Source organism: Mustela nivalis, assembly GCF_964662115.1.
Source record: "Mustela nivalis genome assembly, chromosome: 2".
In the NCBI taxonomy this organism is placed as follows: Eukaryota; Metazoa; Chordata; class Mammalia; order Carnivora; family Mustelidae; genus Mustela; species Mustela nivalis.
This window is the reverse complement of record NC_139021.1, coordinates 79,639,025-79,664,391: the sequence shown is the minus strand read 5'-3', so window position 1 is coordinate 79,664,391 and position 25,367 is coordinate 79,639,025. Positions and strand designations below refer to the sequence as shown.

The following is a 25,367-nucleotide window of genomic DNA, read 5'->3' as shown; positions in this document are numbered from 1 at the left end:
TAATGTGAATTCCATGTCTCAAAGTATTATGGAAGAACTGCTATAATTAACAGTCTGTTGGCACTTCCATTATAAACCACATTTCTAAGCAGTTTATAACTCGACTGTTTTTAATGAGAAATTGCTCTCCGGGATGAAACTTGGCATGCATGGTGTAAAACAAAAAATTCTCAAGTTCATTAGGGCAGATGTAAGCTCTATCGCCTTGGCACTCCAGCTTCCTAACGCTATTTAACGCTATTCAGTATTGACTGTGGGTCCCGTCAACCACTGGAGACCACAGGCTATCTGACTCTGAGAAGTGCAAAGATCAATTGAAAAATATATCAATAACACCAGAATGAAAGTAAAGGAAAGGCAAGAAAGTTTCTTTAGAATTGGTAAAATTAAAGATTCGCATATTTGAATTTTGCTCAAATTTAATTGAGACCAACAAGGTGGCATTCAAGCTTATAGATGTTTCCATGGAAGCCTCTTGCAGGTAAGAACTATAATTGGGGCCAGAGTATTTAAAATTATGGTTCACTACAATCTTGTTTTCTCCTAAGGTGTACATTTTAGATTCTTGGATTTGGTTGTATACAATGTAAGTTTTATCTTAAACAATTGATGCCATTTTAAAAATGTAATTATTAACGACATTCCATCAAGTCACGATCGCTACATTTCATGTTTATTGAGATACAAGATAAATATTCTGTGCTAAGACTTCCCAGGGACCTGGAGATTCACATTCAGAGAGCTGACATGTAGGATAAGTTATCTAAGTTGATTAGTTAAATAAGTTCTGCATGTCCAACTCTTCCTGTTTTAGTTGTCCATGCATATTCTGATGAAAACACTTATTAAGTCTGTTAACCCATTTACTTTCTGTAAGCGTTAAGTCCCCTAACTTACTGCAGGCCAACTCAAGATTTGGAGACCACAGTCCTACTTTTATACTATTTTATAATCTAAATAAAGACTTCTCACTGAAAGGGATGCTCCAGAAACTGTTTCCAAGCTCTAAATACACTGCGCTTAAAATGTGGGGGAAAGGTGGAAACTAGTAGACCTTAGAAGTGACCGCCATAGTTATTTTCCCTCACAGCAAAGTATCTATGGTTTCTTGGTCTATTATTGCATGACCTTATGTCATTCACTCAGATTGGGAAATGGAGAAAAAGAGAAGAGCCTAATTCAAGATTTTAAAAAGTGGGTATGAGCCAGGAGACTGGCAGATTCCAATTTCCTTAACCAGAAAATAAGGTCAGGTACGGGAGGAAGAATGCATAGGTCACCATGATGATTGTAACAGTGATGACAAGGAGGAAAGAAGCATGCTCTCCAAGATAACCACAATGCTGAGTCACATTCCTGAGGAGAGCGAAGAAAGTTCACATTAGAAGGTACAGACCTCCCAGGTTCGATTTAAGATTAGGGAGGAGCTAAACCAGGCTGCCAAGCTCTTCCTGGACTGGAGGTGTTTGGGAAGGGCGGGGGTGGGGGGTGCGGAGGCAGGGGGGCATACAGACAGACCTGATACTGAGGGCAGTCTTCAAATCAGGGCAGGAGGGATTACCAGCAGTTGAGAAATATCCCTAGGGTCTTTTCAACTTTCTAGTATCCTAGCAAAATGTTGGAAAATATTAGAATAAATCATCTTTTATAGCTAAGTATGATTTTCCTCCAATTCTCTACATTATCCCTCTCTTGAATTGAGCTCATTGCAAAAAAGCATGGCCAAAAAAAAAAAAAAATAGTTCCACATACCGAAACCAGTATTTGAGGCCCAGTTTTGGTCCCAAGGAAGTCACTGTGAAACTTGGAACTTTCCCTTTTTCTTCCAGGTTCAAGTGCCTTACTTTTTTCCTGTTCTTACATCCCTTGCAATCAGATCATTTAAAAAAGCAGTTTATTAGGATAATATTTAAAAATCAGTTTAGTTTTCCTAAGAAAAATATTAAAACATTCCTTAATATCATCATTCGGTAACCTTAAAAAAATATGATAAACTGTGAGAATATTAAGCCACATAAGCTATGTTAAAAATAGCATTTGATCTCTCCAAAACCCATACTACAATTTTCACACAGACATTTAAAATTGGAATTTGTGACAGTGAAATATCCCACAAAGTCAAGATAGCTACATTTGAGGTTTTTGTGTGATATCTGATTTGGTGGCCAAAACCGTATGATTGCTTGTTTTCTGCTCTTTCTTACCTATAAAAATTTTATTTAAAGCACATTTTAAGGACCTCAGAACTTAAGAAAGATCCAGCCAGTAAAACTCCCAAGGGAGTTTTAATCACACTAATGATGTCCCAAGTATCAACTATGAATTTACTGAAGTCCTAGAAGTTATGTATGTGGATAGAGAACTAATCAGGCATGATGCTCTAAATTGCTTATAACCCTCCCCTTCCTCCTCCTCCTTCTTCTCCCATTCTCCTTTTTTCTTACATTTATTAATTAGAGTAGAAATAATGACTCCACCTTAATGTGCTTGTATATCCTGTATTTTAGATGTGATGAGTTTTGTCACCTTAAAGTCCAAGACATAATGCTCTAAGTAAATAGGAAAATAAGCTCAAAGGAGATGTAGCAGAAACAATAATGAATCTTGTTTTTCTCAAAAGTTATGGAGTGTTTAATGTTAGCTCTGACATTTCAACGCTGAGTTCATCACAAATAGGTCCTTCTTCCTATGTTTATATGAAAAGATTATACACTGTCCTTCCTCATTTCAATGACAAAAGCCCAACATCCCAAACGGCCATTATTCTTTAGTCTGTGTATAACTAGTATTGAGCACGGGTTTTGTGTCTTGGACTTGCCTGTGTCTAAACCAACCAAAGAAAGCTTCAGGACCTGATTCCACAACAGCAACCACTGAGAACAGTAAAGACCATTATTTCTTCTCCCACTGATGGCAGAGGTCAGCATCCCTGTGATTAGCCATGTCATAACATCATTGTATTACTGCTCCTTATGTGGGCAGATACTGAGCAATAACTGAACACATCACATCATTGTAAAAATGAAAAAGTGCCACTTCTTTGTCCCAATTTAGCATAAAATCCGTGAAAACAATCTTTACAAATGACACTGCACTAAGAAACTGAAAGGAACTGTTCTTACTCCGTGGGTATAGATTTGCACTGATGCTCTGACACCTTCAACTAGAACAAAAAATAGGACTATATTTTACTACTGCACTCCAGTTGTGAGTCCCTTTAATGCAATTTCAATTAAGGGCTACAGTGTAACTTAAAATAGTCTTAATTAGATGAAACTGACTATGGTACCATCTCTCAATGTCTGAAATGTAACCACGCTTTAAGTTCCAAGAGGTGAACACTGTTACTTTCAGCCTGCATGTTTCTGTCCAGTCTGAGAGCTATGCTGCTGTTTCAAAGGCTGACCTATATACAGCAACATGCCATCCGTTCTGGCTGTTTGTATAAGAGATGCCTCGTACCCTTGCCATAACCAACATCGTCCGCATTGTTCTCACTTTTCTCCCTCAATGGGCTCTGTGAAAATGGAGGCCAGTTTGCATAGTGATGTGTTCATAACGTAATGTGCTCTTACAATAGACCAATAGTAAATTAAACGGTTTCCAAAAAAAAAAAAAAAAAAAAAAAGCCTCCTCTGGAGTTTATCGACTGAAAAATGTAAGTAGCGTTTTTGGCAATCTATAGAGCAGCAGCCGGAAAGTGTCAGCGGGGTAACACAACCTCCTTCTAGTTTAGAAAAGCTTGAGGAAGAAGATATTCATTTTCTGGATTAGGGTCTCTTCTAACATTGAAAAAAAGATCAGTGGGAAAACTATAGGTACAACGGCACAATTCTGAAGCACGTAAAGATCCTGGTTCCACTGGGACTTAGCACACCAGCTTCAACGACAAAAGTGTTGACAGATTTAAAATAAAGATAATTATTAATTTATGGTCTTATCAACCTATTAAAAACAAATAACCTGACAAAGTGACTGTTTCTTGTAATAAACCACATATTCTTTACACCTCTGAAAGACACAAGGTTTACTTTGCTGTCTTGGCTCTTTCAGGGAAGTCTGATCCAACTTGCTTTCACTAAATGTAGATGCAGATTTCTTATCTCAAACTTCTTCCAAACTTCTGCCCATCTTCCACATCCCTGCAAATCCACTTGAGTCACTGCAAAAATTAATGCTAGTTGACTACAATCTAAGCAACTAAAACAGGGAAGCTGGATAGAAGTTGTGTACCAGTGCTGATCATGATGGAGTAGAAAAACTAGGTTTTCTGGGGCCTACCAAACCTACTCAGTATGTTTAATATAATCGGGGATCAGTGACAAATATATTTGATAGACTGCTATCCAGAGAAAGGCAGGGGAAGGCATTCTTCCAGAAGCATTTCCATAAAGTCTCTTCCTACTATTAGAAGTATATCATGACTTTGCATCTTTAAAAATCCATTATTCCCTGGATAAGTTAAATAGAAGACTTGCAACTAGTCTATAGAAAGGGTGGCTAATTTGCATTTAAAAAGAACAGTTTGCTTCTCCTACACGGGGGGGGGGGGGGGGGGGGGGGGGAGACTTGAAAGGAACTTCAATGAGCTAGTAAAGAAATTCTGAAGACTTTCTGAATTAATTTATTCAATTCACAGCACAACCCACGAAAATTATTTAAAGCACTTAATTGGAAAATGATTTAATATATTGAAGTAATTCTTGATTTTCCAAAGCATTTAACTTTTAAATTAAATCTGACCCTACTATCACAAAATGACAAGTGAAATGTGTATCCAAGTCATTACCTTCTTTTTGGAGCCTAAAATCACCAATCAATCTAATCAGATTTGTCCAGTTTCACTGCCAAAATGGTTCTTTTTGGTACTGGTTACCACCCTGGAAGATGTGTTTACTAACCATGATAGGTCTGCTACTTTATTATTTTTGTTAGTACTAGTGCTATGAGCAAAATAGAATGTTAAATACACAAAATACTTGCTTATAAAGGCAAAACTGATTTAAGAATAAAAGAACTATGGTACTAACCAATAATGAAACTTCATTACACAAACTTCTCTTGCCAAAGTTACCTGAGCTTTCCAACCTGTTCGTACCTAAAGAGCTCCCTGTATGATAAGCTTTTCTGCCTTGCACAAGACTATTTCCTCCTTTTCAAACTTGCCTATCCATCATAGACATTCAGCATAGCCTTCTACCGAGCTTTACACTGTACCCAGAATCAAGGAGCGTCTGCACAGGGTGCTATCTGGGGATCACTTAACTCACAGCTGTGTGTGTGTGTGTGTGTGTGTGTGTGTGTGTGTGTGTGTGTCCCGACTGACCAAGACTCTGGAGCTGCGAGGGGGTGGCGTGGTGGGGAGTCCGGGGGGCTGAGGATGCAGCGCGTTAAATACTTCTGTATCACGTAAAAAAGCTGTTTGATGATGCCTCGCCAGCAGGCAAATATTAAGGGTCCCAACGATTCATCCAGTGGAATTCACGGAGGGACCTACAGGGAACTGCTTGCAATACAGTACCAAGCAGGTTGAGCGGGAGCTGGGCGTCTAACCCACTCGCCCGGTGTCTCAGAGAACTCATTCCTCCCCTCCGACGTACACCCGGCTGGACAGCTTCCACACGTCCAATAAGCCCCGGGCGAGGAAAGCCGTGGCCCTGCGGCTGCCCTCGGAGACCGGTCCCCGCGCGTCCTCCCTCCCGGGGCAGAGAATTGGAGAAGCACCGAGAGTAACCCCCTCCCTTCGCACCCCCTGACTATTCTATCTATGGGAATAGCAGAGCTTGGCAGTAGCCCTGGCCGCCTCCCCACCCCCACCCCCCAGGCCCGTCCGGGGCCACCCGCCTGGTCAGCCGCGCCCGGGTACCCCGCGGCCTTGGCACCTGGGGTCACCGGGCTGTGGGTACAGCCCAGCCTGGGACGCTTCTCCAAGCGCCGTGAGGAGTGCTGGAGCTTCAGACGTAAACTCGGCGCACTCGCCCGGCTTCTAACAAACTTGCATTTACCGCGCCCCCCGCCCCCCGCAAGCGGGAGCTGTCCCCCAAACCGGTCAACCCTGCTGTACCTCGGCCCGCAAACCGGTGTCCGAACACCCGGCTCGGGCGCCCGAAAGGATTTGCGAAAACAAAAGACTTGTGGAGCAATTTTCCCGGCGGGGGGCGGAGGCGTCTCCCTGGTCCCTGCACCCCGACTCCCGGCTGCTCCCCTGGCAACTAATCCCGGTCCGGGAAGCGGTGCCACGAGTCCCCGCAGCCCGTGAGAGGGCGGGAAGCAGAAGGGGAAACTACAAAATAAACTGACTTCTCTTACTCTCTGCCTGCGTTCCCGGACCCCAGACACACCCCCAAAGTATTCCGTGGTTTTCTCTTAATTTTTTTTAAACGCCCCCCGGCAAACCTAGGCAGGGAGCCTTAGTCGCGAACAGCAGGAAGGAAAGAATCCGAGCAAATCTTGTCACTTTACGCACAATCGCGGTGTTTGGCAAACCCCCGGAGCTGCTGCACAGTATTTACTACCCCAGCGCACGCAGGGCTGTAGCGGGCTGCGACTCGAGCGCGCCCGGGACCGGCCTCCACCGACCGACCCCGGTAGCCGAGCCGGTCCGCCGCCGCCGCCGCCCCCCTCCCGGGATCAAGCAGCAAGAACACGGTGGAAACAAAAGCAGAGCGTTCACCTTGTTGCAATAGTAGGGGTCCAGGCAGGGAGAAGGTCCCAGACAGGGAGCGTCGGGCGCAGCGGCGGGCTGGGCTGGAGGTGGATAAAATCTTACGTCCATTTCACTCTCACATCAAGCAACTCCTTTTCTTTTCCTTTTTTTTTTTTTTTTTTTTTAAAGTGTTCAGCAAAACAAGCTTAGACGGAACAGAGAGAGGTGTCTGGACTCAGGAGTAAAAGAAACACCTTCCTTCCCTCACATCCGTTTGTGGTTTGTTTAAGAAGAGGAGAAAAAAAAAAAAAAAAAAAGAAAGAAAGAAAAAAAAAAAAAAAGAGGGGGGAAAAGCGCTCAACTCTCCCCCAAGCCGCGGCGCGCACCCGTCGGCGCCGAGCGCGCAGCCTGTTTCGCCGCCGCCTCTCGGCCCCGCCGCCACCGCCGCCGCCGCTGCCGCCGGGCAGGTAACTTCATGCGCTCATTGTCCCCCCGCCCGCCCCCCCCATCCCCGCCTCCCGCGCCCCTCGCCGCCCGGCACACGCGCTCGCGCTCGGGCTCTAGGTCCTGGGCGTTTTATTGGAGTCTCTGAGTTGCTCTGCTTTTAGTTTATTTTCTCCACCTTGGAGGCCTGGGATGGGGGGAGGAATGAAGAGGGGGACAGGGCGAGAGTGGGGGGGGGGGGTGAACGCCCCGGGCCGGGCGGGGTAGGGTGCGCGGCAGGACGCGGGGCCGCTTGCGACCCAATGGTTGCAGCTCGAGGCTGGGGGCCGGGGCCCGGAGGAGGGAGGAGCGGAGAAAAAGGAGGAGAGGGCGGCCGGGACCGGGCCGGGGTGGCGGGACCCCGCGGAGCCTCCGCTGTGCGGGATCCGCGCTCCTCCCGGCCAGCGAGTAGTACACAAAGGGGCTACGGAGCCCCAGCCACCGGCGGCCCCGGGGCACGGCAGGGAGCACGCAGCAAGAGGGCGCTGTGGCGAGCCCCGCCCCCGGGCCCGCCCCGGCCCCACCCCGCTCCCACCGTCCCCTCCGCGGCTGTCCCCACCTCTTTCTCTGCATCCGCCACCTCCCCTTTCGTGGCTCTCCCCACTCTCATCCCTGCGTCCCCACCCCTACTCCCAGCCCCTGGTGGAGGTGGCTATTACATGCTGCGCCGGTCCTAGGGACCGGGAACCCTCAGGGAGCGCGAATCAACTGTGCGCTATAGCGGGCTACTGGGCTAGGGACCCGAAAGGACTGCAAGGGTGTGGATGGGCTTAAAAGCCTACCCCCTTCTGTCGCTGGCTTCCGCCTCCAGCCCTCACCTCCCAATGATCTGTGACCCACTGGAGGGTTTGCAAAGCTAAGGCAGCCCTGGAGACTCCAAAAAGACCACAGGAGTAAATCAAAGTGTAAATAGGGAAAGGCTCATCAACACACAAGATCAGACTACAGGGGAAACACGTGGGCTTGCTAGTTGCCCCTGATGGGATTCTTGTCTTTTTGTAATTGGAAGCCCACTGATGCTCTGGGAGAGGCACTGAAGACCTGGAATCAGCCTCCCCCTTTCTCTGGTCCGCAAGTGGGAGGAGAAAGTCTCCAATCATGTTTTCCCGCCTTACCTCTAAAACACAGAAATTTGCAACTTCGTTTTTTTCCGGATGGCTGCGGGGGGGGGGGGGGTCCACGAAATTTGGCTGGAGTCCAGCAGATTTATCCCTGAGACTCTGTCATTGGTGGGAAGTCCAGGCAATAGCAGGTGATATTTACCTTCCCAGGAGGAAGGAGCCACACACAGTAGGGCCCAAGACCCTGCAAAGGAGCCTGGAAGTACTTCATCCTTTCTACTTCATTCTGTGCTAAGGCTACTAATAACACTCTGCCACCCCCACACAACTGTGCAGTGCATGTTGACTGCGAACTGCTCTGTACAACTTTCTGACAGCTATGTTGTTTCCCCTGCAACTGAGAGCACCTGTCAGGTACAATCAGAGAGATCTGGAAGAAAATCTATGAAGAAAGTATAAGAAATGATAACATCATTGAGTGTCTACACATGGCTTTTTAGGAAGCTTTTACTTAGCATTGCTTTGTACTGCTTGCATCCTTTTTTCTCTTAAACCATTGTTTTCTTTCTTCCCTTCATCATTTCTAGAAGTAACAAAAATCTAACACTTTCCCCACCTCAAGACTGACATGGTGGAAATTGTGTAGGGAGAGAGAGAGCAGTGAGAAAAAAGAATTCCTCTCCACTGGATTCTGAAGAATATCCATATTTACAGGTCCTTCAGGGCATAAAATAAAATAAAAAGTAGAAATTTTTTTCCTCTTAATAAATTTCTTTATAATAAAATTTAAATGTTTTGTGTTTTGATTTTCAGTGTTCAAAATTCAGTTATAGATGCTAAAATATGCTTATATATATTTCCAAAATTTAAAAAAATTGATTTTAACTTAAATATTCCCAAATTTAAATTTTTATCATTAATTCACCATTTATTATCAACGTATTATATCAATTATGAAAACTTTCTTAGAATCTGTAATTGATATCTGTTTGATGACCCTGTGAACATCAGGAGGATGAAAAGTTTCATTATCAAAATTTTGACATCTAGGAAGACAATAATGTCTATACTTTGTTCTCTAGACCTACTACTTTTCTCTGTCTTGAGAAGAAACCTAAATACACGGGAACTATGTATCCCTCTACTTAATTTGTACCTGGTTTCTTTCGTGTGCAATCAGTAGCGTCAAAATGGTATGTTTGTTTGTGGCATGGTGTGAGGGGTGGGAATGTGAGCTTTTGATGAAAAAAGCTCTTGACTCCAGGGGCGCCTGGGTGGCTCAGTGGGTTGAGCCACTGCCTTCGGCTCAGGTCATGATCTCGGGGTCCTGGGATCAAGTCCTGCATCGGGCTCTCTGCTCAGCAGGGAGCCTACTTCTCTCTCTCTCTCTGCCTGCCTCTCTGTCTACTTGTGATCTCTCTCTGTCAAATAAATAAAATCTTTAGGAAAAAAAAAAAAAGCTCTTGACTCCAATCACTCATACATGGAGAGTAGACCAGGAAGTTCAATTTCATGATGGAGGTGGGGGGGTGGGTTATGGGATTGAAAATGGAGTTGATGATCCATCATGCCTATGTGATGAAGTCCCCATAAAAATTGCCAAAGTTCAGGACTCAGAGAACTTCCTGGTTGGTGACCAAGTGGAGGTCATGCAGAGTGGTTATCTTGGAGAGAGCTTGGAAATTCCGTCTTTTCCCACATACCTTACTCAATGCATTTGGATGTTCATCTGTATCCTTTGTCATATCCTTTTATAATAAATATGTAAACAGTAAGTAAACTTTTTCTTGAGCTTTGTGAAACACTCTGCTAAAGTCCTCAAAGCCGAGGATGGTGTCATAGGATATTCTGTTTGATAGCTGATCAGTCAAAAGCACAGTTATTACCCTGGGCTTGTCATTGGCATCTCAAATGGTTTTCTTATTCTTGGGGCAGTGCAGGGAGTCTTGTGGGGCTGAGCCCTTAGCCTGTGGGATCTGATGCTATCTCCAGGGAGATACTGTCAGAATTGAATCAGATTGTAAGGCACCCAGCTGGTGTGACAGAATTGCTTGAGTTTTTCCCAGCTCAGGGGGGAATGGGAGCTCTTGGTTTAAAAAAAACAACTCTTAACCCCAATCACTCCTACATGAAGAGTAGGCTGTAAAGATTAACTCAGTGTGATCTGAAAAAAAATATTTATATTTTATATAAATAAAATGCTCCACCCAAGGCCCATCATATATGGAAGGAGAGCAGTTCTCCCAGAAAAAACATGGAGGAAGTTGAATAGATAAGCCACTGAGTAAATCTTATTAATTTGGGAGATAAAAATAGTAGAGAGGTATTATATTATTTTTCAATTTCCAGGATATTCAACTTTACATCATGGCTAATTTTACTAATCTATTTGTCCATCCATTCACTTGGATATTATTCAACAAAGCCATATAAGCAGAGTCAGGCTCTATGCTATGTATTGTGTATAGGTTGACATACAAGAACAAATTTCTTGAAATAGGTTCTCTTTTAGATGTGTTCTAGTCTTCTAGAGCAGTATTTCTCACTTTGGTCAGTGGAGTCACCCCACACCCTTTGAAAAATACTCATGGCTGGACTTCTCCACCAGAGATTCTGTTTCAATCCATTAAGGGTAAGGACTGGGCATAGGAGTTTGTAGAAGCTTTCCAGGGGCTTTCAACTTTCAGGAAGGATTGAGAACCAGTGGTCTAGGAAGAAAGATAACATGGGCACAAAGGGAATGTTCAAAGCACAAAATTTTCACGTGAGTAAATTTCCTGGCTAGACTGTTATTTTGTGTTGGCTCTCACAAGGGGACATAGCAGGTCATGTCTCGAGGTCCCATAATCTACACTGCCCTTACAGAGACTGAGTGTGGCAATGGACTCAGTTATTCTAACAAAACCGGAATGAACTGCTGTAGAGACCCTAATTACAATTTGGTCATCTGAACTAGGAACTCTCATTACCAAAAAATGTGGGTCTGTGAACAAAACTTCTCCTTAACTAGTATTGATGTAATAAAGTTGATAGCTACCTTTCTGAAATGCCTACTATGTCCTGGACCTAGTCATAATTTTTTAACGTTGCATCTCTCTTATTTAGTTTTACAAGTTTTATTGGAACCCTTAACCACTAATTACAAACCACACTTAGCATCTTATTTTGTTCCCTCCACATCTTCATTTTGATGATAGTTTGATGATGTCATGTTTTCAAATTTGCACGTGTTTCCACTGACTGCATTTTATGTTTACTGATTCTTTGTACTATGGACATAAGCCCTAAATTTGTAGTAATGTCTCCAAACTACACACAGAATGTTTTACATCAGGGAAAATATCCTCTACACAGTCAATCCTATCCAAGACTTATGAGAGTCTAATAAAAATCACTCAACAGGGGCACCTGGGTGACTCAGTGGGTTAAAGCCTCTGCCTTCAGCTCAGGTCATGATCCCAGGGTCCTGGGATTGAGCCCCACTTGGGGCTCTCTGCTCATCGAGGACCCTGCTTCCCCCTCTCCCTCTGCCTGCCTGTCTGCCTACTTGTGATCCCTGTCTGTCAAATAAATAAATAAAATCTTAAAAAAAAAACAATCATTCAACAACAACAACAAAATGGCACTTCTTGAGGGGTACTCTTGGTTAGCCCTTGGAGTTAATTTTCTTTAAGAGTAATAGTCCTCTCTATGTTGAAGGTGTGGATGAAAGATCTTATAGAGGGATTTACTTTGAAATGCCAACTATTGAAACTAAAATCAAAGCATGCTGTATTTTTTAACAAAATTAATATCAGTCCTTCACTGGCCTCCTCTTATTTAAGGGTGTGCTTTCCAGCAATAGGAGATAGCTCAGTCTCTCTTGTAGAAGAAAACCTCATTCTTTTAAAATTCCATTCATTTGAGCCCATGATATGGACCAGTTGTATTATAAACCATCTTGTTATGCATGTGTTTACAGGTTTACGTTCCTAACAAGATTATGGCTGAATTAGGTATGTTGGTATTTTTTCTCCTTACAACCTAACCAATGCTGAATTCTACCCCACTTCAAGGTTCTAGAAATATCATCAATGGTTTTGATAGGAAACATTTACATTTTCTCAATTTACCAGTTAGAATTTACTGTTGTCCAGAGGTTAGTTTGCTTTTTTTTAAATAGTTTTCTAAAGTAATTTAAATGTAAAGTAGAATGATATGCAATCCATAATATAATGCAGTGGGAGAACAGAGAGTACTGAAGTTTATTTCCTGGGGAGACTAGTGAGAAATGACTAGATTGTAAGTCTTTCAACCAGAAAATAAAGGATTTCAGAATGATGAGGAAAGTTTGAAGGAAATGATATAGGGTCTACAGATACCTCACATGGTACTAAATGACTCATAAAATGCAGTATTTTTTTACATAATATGGGAAGGGTGCCAGTGCCTGCACATCTTACACTGAGTGTGGGACAGTACTGGGATCTCTAACAATATACAACATTTGTGGCATAATAGCTATAATAAGACTCTTCAACTATTTTACACAGCAATAATCCAGTCCTCTCTCATCAGGATAAACTATGAGGACGAATCCTTTCAAAATCAGAATTAGTTCCTTGGAAAAGAGTGAGGCCACAATTACCCGTTAAGTAGGAGCAGCTGCAACATGGGATCGGCCTGGAGCGTGGTGGTGAAGTGTTTCTCCCATGCAATTAAATGGATTTTTTTTTAATGCAAACTAATATTCTATAAAAAGTCACTTGGAAGGAGAGTAGGTGTGGAATTGCTGAGATGAAAGGAACAGCCCTTTTGCTTTACCTGAGTTAATAGTCCTGCATTCCCAAATGCTATTTTGGTGAAAATGGACAATCAAGGGTCATCCTTTCCCATGAAGTGGGGCCGGAAAGGGACCCAGAATAATACAAAGGAAAGATAATCCTGGCTTACTTGTACACTCTGTGTCTTATTTTGAACTGTGTCCCTAGCTGTGTTTTGTTATTGTTGGTTTTCAAAAAGACATGACGAGTCCACAGGAGCACTTCAATTTAAAGTGGGAAGGTCTCACTTGTGTAGAAACATATCAATATGACCCACAGGACTTAGGCCAGCCAGTACCTCATCCAGAGTGAGACAAAAAAACATGAGAACTTAGTTTTTTACCACAGAGATGATTAAAGGATTGGGAAAATAAGACCTTTAGGAAATTTAAAGGACCTGACAGGAGGGGGCAGTCTCGGGGCAGGGGGGCAATATAATATCTTTGAATCGTGTATCTCAGGAGTTCTTTCAGAAACAAGAGAACGCCTTTACTGAAGAAACAACGTAAGAAATTGGTTGTAATACTAGAGCCTTGGAGAATTTAGTCACACGGGTTAAGTATTCTCCCCAGGGGTCTTGAATGTATTGCCAAAGGAGAGAGTGAGCTCTCCATCAGACTGGGCATAACATCTCTGTCCCCAGTAAAAGTCAGGTCACATCCCCTGAGCACCAAGGGACACACCTCTTCTTGAAATACACCTTCCTTCTATATGATCAAGGGGACCGAGGGTTCAGCCTTAGCTCGAATTATCTAAAGGGTTTCTGTGCTCACACATTTTGGATAGCGTAAAATGAAGTTCATCCAAACAGGGAACCAAGACATCTCTTGTAGTTTTTTAGAGTCAGAAAATGCTTTTTTTTTTTTTTTTACATTAGATTTGTCCCTGGATATTTTCAAGAACTTTGGTAACAAAGAAAAACAGCAAACATCTGATTTTTGCCAGTGAAATTTAAGACATGTTGTAAAACTAGAAATTAAAAATCTTTAAATTAAATTTTGAAACTTGGAGTTAACTTGAAGTTAAACTATTGAATACATTTTTAGTATGCTACTTGCATAAAAGGATACTCTCACGTGATAAGGGTGGCCTTATAGGACAATCTCAGAGCCAAAGACGAAAGAAAAGGAATCTTCCCTGCTTTATAACAGTGTGTTTTAATGTGTAGCCTTCAATTTCCTAATTCAAAAATCATACATTTTGAAGACAGCAAGAGACTCTTGAGCTCCCACTCAGGCTGATGGTTGCTACTGACTCCCCACTCGTCCCATGAAATCTTCCAGGGCTGATTAGGTAAGTGATTTTGTACCCTTGCCCTGCCCAGTTCCCACGTGCAGTTCCTGATCTCTGCCCTGATTAGGTAGTCACTGTTTCCTTCCACTACAAATCCACTTATGCTTGACCTTCACGTAATGCAATTACCCGACTATCCATGGATTGCTTTAATGTTTCCATTTTGTTCCTAATGGTGCTCCAATATGTCTGTCTGTATTAATGTGTTTGATGCTGATGAGAAGCTCCTCGAGGGAAGAGATGGAATCTCTCTGAACAGGACTGATGGCCCCAAATATCATAAATTCCTCAAATGGTGCTCTTTGCAAAAAGACAACTTAACTTGGCATATTTTCCCTTGGTCTCAGAAGGAGTTGATTTAGGAAGCTACTGAAAAAAAATTCAAGATATCGTAATATGTAAACATTTCCACTTCACTGTGACAGGTTGGGAAGAGTTACAATAGTATTGCATTCTCTATGGTGCCTCAGCTCTATTATTATGGCCTAATACCATTTTTAATTAAGGCCACCATTATTAAGAGCCCTCTACATGATGGGTGTCTTACATAACAATATATGTTGGTGGTTGTTTCTCCTCCCCCCCCAACCCTTGGCTGCTTTACTCATTTATGTTTTCTGTGTGGCTTCTATAAGCATTTATAACCTGTAGAAGAGAAATTTACCAAAGAATGAATGGAGAGAATAGCACTTAATCAGAGGAAAGGGTATTAACAACGTCAGAGAGGCTTTAAAAGACAAAGAAGCTAGGGAACAACCAGAACAAGCGCCTGACTGGGTATTTGGTACAGTTTTTCACGTGCCAAGATGGGGGGAGGGGGCAAGTGGAGGGACAATGAGGAGACCCAGAGAACGAGTTTAGATCACAAAATTGTCTGAAAGCTGGAACGTTATCTTAAAGAGACTGAGGAGTTTTGAAGGGCTTCAGTATAAGACTTGACCTTGATGCCTTTGTATTATTATTTTTTATGGGCCATGAGACTTGCATGTACTATTTCCATTACAGTAAGGTTTTCATAAGTAATCACAGGAGCTTGTTACTGAAGGAGAAACCAGTTCTTCCTTTTTCTGAGTAACTAATCTGCCATTTTAGTAGCTATAATGTATAAATATGCCCAGGAAAATCTTAAACTGTACAATGTGATCCTCTGCGATCTACCTCCCTCTCCAGCCTCGTGTTTTCTCAACCTCAGACTATCTCACCTCTCAGTCCCAACCTCTGAACCTTAAATTAGAGCAAATACCAAACTGCCTGGCCAAGACCACAGCCTCTCAGTCTCAGAAGAATCAAGAAGCAAAATCAAGAAGCAACATGTCATCTAAAGTGACAAGAGGCTCTTCATAGAACATACTGATTCTACTCATGAATACACGTATGTTTTGTTACAGAAATAGAATTGTGTTTGACTATGGGATCAATTCCTGCATCAAGGCTGGCTTTAGTACACTATATAAAAGTATAAGTATATGGATGATATATATCAGTCTGTGAGTAATATACTATATAAGCTTTCAAAAATTATGAAGTTCAAAACACATTTAAAAAAAAAAAAAACACATTTGGCCTGTAGGGTCTCAGATAATGGATTACAGACCTGCCTTCCTAGTAAATTAAACTCACCAGATTTCTTTTAAAGTAATCCATCAAAGGACAATTTATCTACAATAAAAATCCACTAATTTGAAATGTATAATTTGAGGAGTTTTGAGAAATTTGTGAACCAGTACCACAGTCATGTATAGAACATCTCCATCTGTTCAGAAATTTTCCTTGGACCCCTTTCTAGTCAATTCTTTCCTCAACTCCCAGATCCCAGAAACCCTTGACCTGATCTTTGTTACTATAGTGTTGTTTTTTCCAAAATGTCATACAAATGGAAGCTTTTACTATGTGGTCTTTTATGTCTGATTTCTTTCTTTTAGCTTAATGTATTTGAAATTAATCCACATTGTTTTGTCTATTAGTATCTTATTCCTTTTTATTGCTAAGTAATATTGCATTGTGAATGAACACAGTTTTGTTTACCCACATGATGGGCATGTGGGTTCCTTCCAGTTTTAACTACAGTGAATAGAGCTGCCCCGAAAATCCAAGCACAAGTACCTGTATAGAAATATGTTTTCATTTTCTTTGGGTAGATTTCTAGGAATGTGAAAGTTAGATTCCATAGCAAATGAATATTGCAATTATTAAGAAACTGCCAAACTGATTTCAGAAGTGACGGTACCCTCTTTCATTCCTACCAGTAATCTACAAGAAGTTTGATTGCCCCAAATCCTTGTCAACACATGGCATTGTCAATCTTTTTAAGGTTAGTCATTTCAGTGGATTTATAATTATACATATATTTTTTAAGTTTATATTTTGCTAATGACTAATGATCTTTTCATACATTTGTCACTAGTGTATCTTATTTGATGGAGAGCCTACTAAAAGCTTTTGCCTTTATAAGATCAGGTTGTTTGCCCACTTATTGTTGAGAACATTCTGGATGTAAGTCCTTTATCAGAGTTTATAAAAAAAAGTAATAAGTAAGTTTCAAAAGGTTTCAGAAAGCCAGGACAGTAGGAAAGAAATTCTATTTCTTTATGCAAGCAACAAACAATTGAACATTTTTTAAAGAAGATTTTAGTTATTATTTGAGAGAGAGACAGAGAGAGTATGAGTGGGGGAGGGACAAAAGGAGACGGACAGCAGACTCCCTGCTGAGTGGGGAGCCCAACTTGGGATTCAATCCCAGGACCCTGAGATCATGACCAGGGCCAAAGTCAGAAGCTTAACCGACTGAGCCACCCAGGTGCAACAACAGTTGGACATTTAAAAAAAAAATTATAATAACATCAAATATATGAAATTCTTAGGCATACCTACCACAAAATATATAACACTTGTGCACTAAAAATTGCAAAAACAGTGCTGAGTGAGATTAAAGCAGACCTAAAGAAATGGAGAGCTATACCATGTTCATAGTATGAAGGTCTTAATATAATTAAGATACCACTAATCTTAATATAATTAAGATACCATTAATCTTAATATAATTAAGATACCATTCTGCTCTATAGATTCTATGAATCTGTAGATTCAATGAAATTCCAATAAATCTTTAGGCTTTTTTTTTTCATTGAAAATAAGAGGCTTACTTTAACATTTTTATGGAAACACAAAGTACCAAACAATTTTGGAAAAGAATAAATTTGGGAAAAAATCGTACCATTTGATTTTAATACTCACAAGAAAGATACAGTAATGAAGATCACATGATATTGACATAAGGATAGGCATATAAATTAATTGAACAAAAGAGAAGTCTGGAAATAGACCCATAAATACATAATTAATTGATTTTCAACAAGTGACAAGGTAATTCAATGGCAAAATATTTTTCAAAAAATTCTGCTGGAACAATTAGATACCCTAATGCAAAAATAAACTCTTCCTTCACATCATATACAAGAGTCAATTCTAAACAGAGCATAAACCTAAATTTAAGAGCTAAAACCATACGGATAATACAAGAAAATATAGGATCAAATCATGACTTGGGTTACACAAAACTTCTTTAGGACACAAAATGCAATTTGATAAACTGAATTTTAGAAAAATTAAAACCTTGCTTTTCAGAAGTCATTGTTAATGAAATGAAAATGTATTCCACATACTCGGAGAAAATGACAAATGATTTGTAACCCTTATGTTTTCAATATTCCTCTGCCTTTGTTCCCACTCTTTCCTCTACCCAGCATCCCCTTCCTCTGGGTGTCTGCACGCAGAGGTCCTATTTCTCTTTTAGATTCAGATCAGACATCAGATCATTATTCTCTTCAGGACAAGCATTGCAGGCTCTCCAACTGGCACATTCCAGGCTGGTCATAACATCTATCACACTCTACCTTCCCGGTCAATTTACATGTCTGTTTTCTGTAATAAATAATTAGCTCCTTGAGGTCAAAGACAATATTTGTTATGCTTTGTTGGGTTCTTGGCCAACTTTTCCATGCCCTGAACCCTTTTCCCCCAACAAAACAACTTTTGACATTGCCCCTCGCTCCAGATACAGCTCCATCACCTCCCAACCTATTGATTGTTATTAAACCTCTTAAAATGATTCCTGAACTCTTCTTCTTCGCCCTCCCATTTATTCTTCAACCCACAGCAACCCGGATTTCTGCTTCTGAAATATTTTCTACTGAAACTATTCTAAGACTCTCATTGAATGTATTCCAGTGTGTTTAACTGGGAACAATTTGTTTCTCACATTTCTGGACTTTCTTGGGGGCTTTATAAATTGGTTCCTTGTTGGACTGTGAAGTCTTTAAGTGAAGGGATCCTGTCTTATATTTGTTGTTGTAGATACACACTGGGGAGTATCTACATGAAGAGAACAAACAGGTAGAGCAGCAGGACAAGAAACAGAGAGATAAGAGAAATCAAGAGAACATGGAGTCCTAGATTCCAAGGAGGAATGTTCCAGGAGGGACTGGTAGACATTCATCTGTTTTCTCTCTTACGCAGTCATCCACACAACAAATACCACTTGAGTGCTCACTCATTGCCAGACACAGTGCTGGGTTCCAGGTTCACAAAAGCTTTTCTATACCCTCTCCTGGATGATTATCTCCTTCCATAGCTCCAACTACAACTTGTTATTTAATCCCTGTCAAATCAATGTCCCTTTTCTATTTTCTGACTCCCAGGTGCCTATTTCCAACCATCTATCTGTTATATCTGGCTGTATTTCTTTAGTCACTGGGACTCATAATATATGTAAATACATAACACACATAAATCTCAGGTCACCTGGGTGGCTGGGTTCGTTAAGTGTCTGCCTTCAGGTCCCATCATGATCCCAGGGTCCTGGAATGGAGCCCTGAGTCTGAGTCAGGCTCTCTGCTCGCATGCTCCCTCTGCTCATGCTCTCCCTTGCTATCTCTCTCTCAAATAAATAAATAAATAAATAAATAAATAAATAAATAAAATCTTAAATACACACATAAATCTTGATAAATGCAATACCCATATAAAGCGTTTTCTCCTAGAATGCGTATCTCCTTTAATAGTTACACTCAGTCCCGTAGTTAACTATAGGTCTCATCCTTTGTCATTTCTCATCTGGACTACTGCTCTTACTGAGCCTCTTACTGATTCTCCTTACCTACAATTCAACATCTTCACACCCACCTATCAACCTAGCAGACACCTGGAGCACACCATCGCCCCACTTGAACACCTCCAACAGCTTTTCTGATACCCCAATATATCAAACCATTACTCTCCAGCAATTAGCTACTTGTGCTTGTCTTAAGTTCAAGCATTTGCATCTACTGTTCCCTCAGTCTAGTGAGAACACACTCACTAGCACATATACACATGATAGCTCCTATTACCTCCAAGACATAAATCAAATATTCCTTCAGTCAAGCTGTACTAAGTCCTCCCCCCCACCCCCCAGGCACACTGTAGAGTCTTTCATTACTGTGTTGTAATGATTTGTTTATAAGCTCTTCTTCTCCCATTCTGAATTATATCTCAATCTCCCCTGTACTTCTAACATCTGCTTTAAAGACAAGCACGAAAAGCTCGTTTTGAAAGGGCAAGGTTTTTTTGTTTTGTTTTGTTTTGTTTTGTTTTCTGATTTTGATGTGACTAGCTTCTATTAGGTGTTATTTGGGAATAGTGTCATATATTTTATGGTGAATACAGTAGTTTAAAAAAAGATTTAGCCACTTCCTTAAGCAGTGGTTTATCTCTCCCTCAGAGAAAACCAGAATGAGTTTTTTAATAAAATGATTGAAAAGGTACACTGAATCTTCAATTTAATTATTCCAATTCCTGCAAAAAAGGTCTTTCATAGAGGCTGCCTCTTGGTAAAATGTGATAAAGTTCCAACACATTCTTAAAAATTGTAAATTAATTTATAAATTTCCATTCAAAGTTTAATCTGCTATTTTCACAGAAGAAAACTCATAATGTTGCTTCCTACTGATTTAGTATCTTTGCATCTAGAGTTTAAGCCAGTATTTCATCTCTTTCTAGAAGCTTCGAGAGGCACTTGGTGCGTATCAGTGAATGCTGCCCATTTTTATTGCTTTTGGAGTTCAGTAAGGACTCCATACCCAGCATTCCAGATCTTTATTAAATTCTAGACTTAATTCTCTCAGTGTTTGTGTGTCTATCAGAGCAGATCATTTCATATTCTTTTAGCATAACCTGTCTTTTTCTAGCTCCTACATGTTTGTTCCTAGGCAAGTCCCAGCCCTGCCTTCCACTTCCTCCTGCCACCATCACTACCCTCCTGAAACTCCTCCTGGTCCTTCCTACCCCATCTGGGCTTTCCCCATTCTCCTTCCCTGAACAATTATGGGTGATTCTTTCATTGTCTCAGAGGACTTCTTACATTTCATCTTCTGTTACAGTTTATGTGAGTGTGTGTGTGTGTTTGTGTGTAGGACCCTGTTATTCTCTCTTCTCCATGAGCTTTTGGGGCGGTCCTCCCATGTCCTGTTCATCTCTGAGGCTCTGCAATGCCAAGCACAATTTCTGAAACATAAAGAATATTTGGTAATTATTCGTTTAGTTGAACGGAGTTCAAATAATTTTTCTTCAATGTGTGTTGACAAAATAATTCTAACAAGTTCATAATCACAGCAAGCAGTAGGGCCAGGATTTGAACACGGCAGTTTATTGCACTTTACTTTTTTTTTTTTTTTTTTTTTGACAGATAGAGATCACAAGTAGGCAGAGACAGAGAGGAGGAAGCAGGCTCCCCGCCAATCAGAGAGCCCGATGCGAGGCTCAATGTGAGGCTAGATCCCAGGACCCTGAGATCACAACCTCAGTCAAAGGAAGAGGCTTAACCCACTGAACCACCCAGGTGCCCCAGGTTACTGCACTTTAAATCCCAGGACTTTGTTGCCTCTCCAATAAACAGAATATCCATTGCAAGATTGTTGGTCCAACTGTATAGTTTAGCTCTAATCACTAAAAACCTAAAAATTGTCCTAATAAGACCAAATGTTTTCTCCTTAACAGTGTGTGAAAAAAAAAAAAAAAAGAAAAAGATTTTATTCTTTCTGTGACATTAGTTTCAAAGAGTGGAAACATATACCTTTTAAAGAGCATTCCTTTAATAAATTTATTAGGATCTCATCATCTGTTGTCTATCTGAATTTTTTTTTCAAGATCTATAAGAAACAGATGTAGAGACATAGAGATGTAATGACATTTACTGTATACTATGGGATAGAGCATCCCTGATTTGAAGACCTAGACTGCTAAGCAGTCATCAATGGCTCCAAGGTGGCAAAGGTGGGTTTAAAGCCAAGGATGTGGGGTTTGTAATAGACCTGGCTTAGACCTTAGTGGTTTATTCTGGATCTTTGGGCTTCGAGAAGTTGGAAGAAGTAAGGGAACTGCAAAACATCTTTTTCTTCTCAGGGTTGGGACTTGAAAATCCAAAAAGGGAGTCTAAAAACTATCACCAACTTAATATGTCCCCACATAAAGAAACTGCTTATTCTAACTGCTTATAAGCATTGTTATATTCAATTTAGAATCCAAAGCAGAACTGGCTGAAGCGATGAGGAGGCATTGGATGTCCTTCTGCATTTGGGGATACATTTGAATTTTTTTTCTTTCATGGCTGGGCTTTTTCTGGGGAACAGGCGTGGCAGAAATTCTCTTTCCATGACGTCCTTTAACAACTGTGTCAAAATTCTCCTGATCTGCCTGCAACTCTTCCTTCTTTGCAGTTGAGTTGACTTTTCCCAAAAAGTCACTTAAAAGTGAGTTTCAAGGCCATGGGCAGTTCCCTACCGTCTTCTTGGCTGAGACCTCCCTTTCAGTGCAGCAGCCCCTCTGTTGAAAATATCTCAAGTAGGTATTCTACTCTATAGGTGGTGTAAAATTTCCTTTCTAAAACATTTTCTAAAATATTTCGAGAATGTGAGGTTCTGGCAGGATACGGAGACTACAAATCAGATTAAATAATTCCCATTGCCAAGTGATCAGACAGAAAAAGAACTGTACAGAAAGGAAAAATCTCAACCTCATTGGCCATTGCCTTTATTGGCTGCCTTCTGAGAGGTCCAGTTCCAATGGGCATGAAGTGCTAGCTCCCTCGCTGTTTGGAGGAATGTTGGCCTCCTGCTCCAGCCCAGGAAAGAGCACACCAAGAAAACTTCAACAAGTAAATTTGCGCTTATATTTGGTCTATGGGCACCAAATAACGTGTTGTTCTAAGGTTTCGTTTATCTGGATAATGGAATAAGCCTGGAAGAATATATAAAAGAAAATTTCTTTTTTTATTCCCTCTTTTTAAAAATTTTTTTAAAGATTTTTTTTTTAATTTATTTGACAGACAGAGATTACAAGTAGGCAGAGGAGATAGGCAGAGAGGAGGAAGCAGGCTCCCCACGGAGCAGAAAGCCCGATGTGGGGCTCGATCCCAGGACCCTGGGACCATGACCAAAGCCGAAGGCAGAGGCTTTAACCCACTGAGCCACCTAGGCACCCCATTCCCTCTTTTTTTTTTTTTTTTTTTTGGTGGCACTATTTGGCTTTGCTGTCTTTACCTTGAAACTATCCCAATGCAAGCAACCATTTCTGCCAGGGAGTAGAAAAAATTGCTTCTATACTCCTGGCTAGTGTGTGGGGATTATAAACCCTTGTTCTGGGATCATCCTTCTTGGGTCTTGTACATACAAGTTGCGTTATCTGCCAGACTTTGGGGAATGGATTCATCTTTTTTAAAGATTATATATTTATTTATTTATTTGACAGAGAGAGAGATCCCAAGTAGGCAGAGTAGCAGACAGAGAGAGAGGAGGAAGCAGGCTCCCTGCCAAACAGAAAGCCTGATACAGGGCTCCATCCCAGGACCCCAGGATCATGACCCAAGCCTAAGGCAGAGGCCCCAACCCACTGAGCCACCCAGGCGCCCCTGGATTCATCTTTTGACGTTCAGTTTCCCAATCTGTACAACAAGGATGCTAGTAAGAAGACGAAATATGCTTCCTGGTAGGCAGATGGACAACGACTGTAAGATAATAATTCTGCTATGTATCAAGCCCTTCGCGTAGGCACAGGTTTCAATTCCTTATAAGTATTATCCCACTCAATTTCTTACACCAGGAGTGTGGCTCTATTATTAATCCCAGTTCATCAGAGGAGAACGTGGGACACAGAGAGGTAAAGTCACCACATAGGGAAGTCCCAGAGTACAGAAGTGCTAGCCAGGATTCCAGCTCGGGCACAGCACCTCTGCGCATGCTCCCTCCTTTAGTATGCGAATTGCTTTCTCATAGGCATGGCCAAACGCGACTCATGGTACCTTCAGAGCACACGGCCATGTGTGCATTTAATACACTGAGTACTCCTGAGCTGTACCAACAAGGCCCAAGAAGTTGTTCAGAATTGGTGAGACGCCCCAGTTCATCCCCTGCCGCGGGGGGAGGTGGAGCCCAAACACAGCCCTGACATCATTTCCGCCCCTGCTCCTGCCCCAACCTTGCTCTGCTCTGCTCTGCTCTGCTCTGAGCTTTTCCTAGAAGCCTGAAGGGAAGGTCCATTCTCTTTCCCGCTTTTTCTTGCCTACTATTTCCACACCTCACCCCTACCTAGTTACTCTGAAGTGTCAACACCTAAACAAATGCAGGAATTTTCAGACTTAGTGGGCTGGAGGCTTTAATAAACAGGTCTCAGGTACTAGTTAGACCTAGTTAGACCTGCTTTTTTGGGTCATCTCAAGATGCTCCATGAATGCTCTCTTGGTGAAATCTTTCTTCACCTTCTTGCCCTGGCTTGCACATTTGTTCTTACACGATGTCTTCCATATGCTGCATTGTATTCTGCGTATTTATGTATCTCAACTAACGGAGAGACTACCGTCCCCCTGAGGACAGAGATTCAGACTTGCTTATCATGCTGCATCCTGCAACAACTAGCATAGAGGCTCATGAAGAAATACAAAGATGGACGCTATAAATCAAAGCGTTCCCATAAACCAAGTCCAAATACCAATGGCAGATCGAGAGAACTATCTTCGCAATTTATGTAACGAAGTATTGCTATCCATAACATACAGATGTCTTCACATTAGAAATAAATGGAACAAAATGGTTTTAAAAATAGATAAATGGCACAAATAATGAGTTTACAAAAGGAAACATGCAAATAAGCAAATAGTAACATGTGAAAAAAATTCTAATTCTCACTAGAAACTGAGAAAATGTAAATGAAAATCACTGCTTTAAATATATATATATATAAGCAAAAACTTAAAAAGATTTATTTGCAGCCAAAAAAAAAAAAAAAAAAAAGGTGGGGTGGGGGGAGGTTTATGTACAATGGGGAATGTGAAGGAGTTTGAAAGCATATAATTTATGTGCAATTATGTCAAGTGTATTTGTCTCCTAGGGCTGCCATAACAAAGTATTACAGCCTGGATGGCTTAAACAGCGGAAGTTTATTTTCTCCCAATTCCAGAGACTAAAAATTTGAAATCAGGGTGTCAGCAGGATTGGCTTCTTCAGTGGCCTCCCTCCTTGACTTATAAATGTCTCCTTCTTCCAGTCTCTGCACTGGCTTCCCTCTATGCATGTTTTTGTCCTAATTTCCTCTTCTTTATAAGGCACCCATCATATTGCATTAGGGCCCACCCTAATGACCTCTTTTTACCTTAATTACCCCTTTAAGGACTCTATCTCAAAAACAGTCACATTTTTAGACCGCTTGAGGATTTTAACATATGAATTTGGGGAGACACAATTCAGTCCCTAACATGTAGACATGTAACAGATATAGACAGATAGATGCTTGATAAATAGATGTGTGTTTCAGAACAAACTAGGATCAATTCTAAAATGTTAACGATGTCGACTTCTAGGGTTGGGATGGGATGAATAAGGAGCATTTGCTTCGTTTTACGATTTTAAAAGGTGTGGCATTGTGCAAGATTTTTTCCTTTTTGAGTTTTTCAGAATTTTTGAATAAAAATAATGAAATAATAGAAAGACCACATACTGAAAATATATCATGAAACACAAACTGACCAGATGTCCATCAATACTGTTCTTAGTCCTG

General features: G+C 41.2%; 1 protein-coding gene and 1 long non-coding RNA gene across 4 annotated transcripts in view; one reads left to right on the top strand and one right to left on the bottom strand.

Moving 5' to 3' along the window:
• The window catches only part of TOX (thymocyte selection associated high mobility group box), a 302,338-nt gene extending 295,209 nt beyond the window's left edge, over nt 1–7,129 (bottom strand). The window contains exon 1 of one of the 2 annotated variants that reach the window (XM_082714043.1): nt 6,674–7,129. In XM_082714043.1, coding sequence (XP_082570169.1) covers nt 6,674–6,775 — 102 coding nt within the window. In that variant the 5' untranslated portion in view covers nt 6,776–7,129. The remainder of the gene's footprint in view (nt 1–6,673) is intronic. The other variant, XM_082714044.1, reaches the window with a different exon arrangement.
• LOC309854667 lies at nt 7,044–21,428 on the top strand. Of its 2 annotated transcripts, none has more exons than XR_014306335.1 (6): nt 7,044–7,113; nt 12,152–12,185; nt 13,454–13,551; nt 14,203–14,285; nt 15,456–16,596; nt 21,007–21,428. It is a non-coding gene; the product is annotated as an uncharacterized lncRNA (long non-coding RNA). The 2 variants fall into 2 exon arrangements; XR_014306336.1 differs by having other exon boundaries at nt 13,454–14,285; nt 15,456–15,657; nt 16,532–16,596.
• Nucleotides 21,429–25,367: the final 3,939 nt, after the last annotated feature.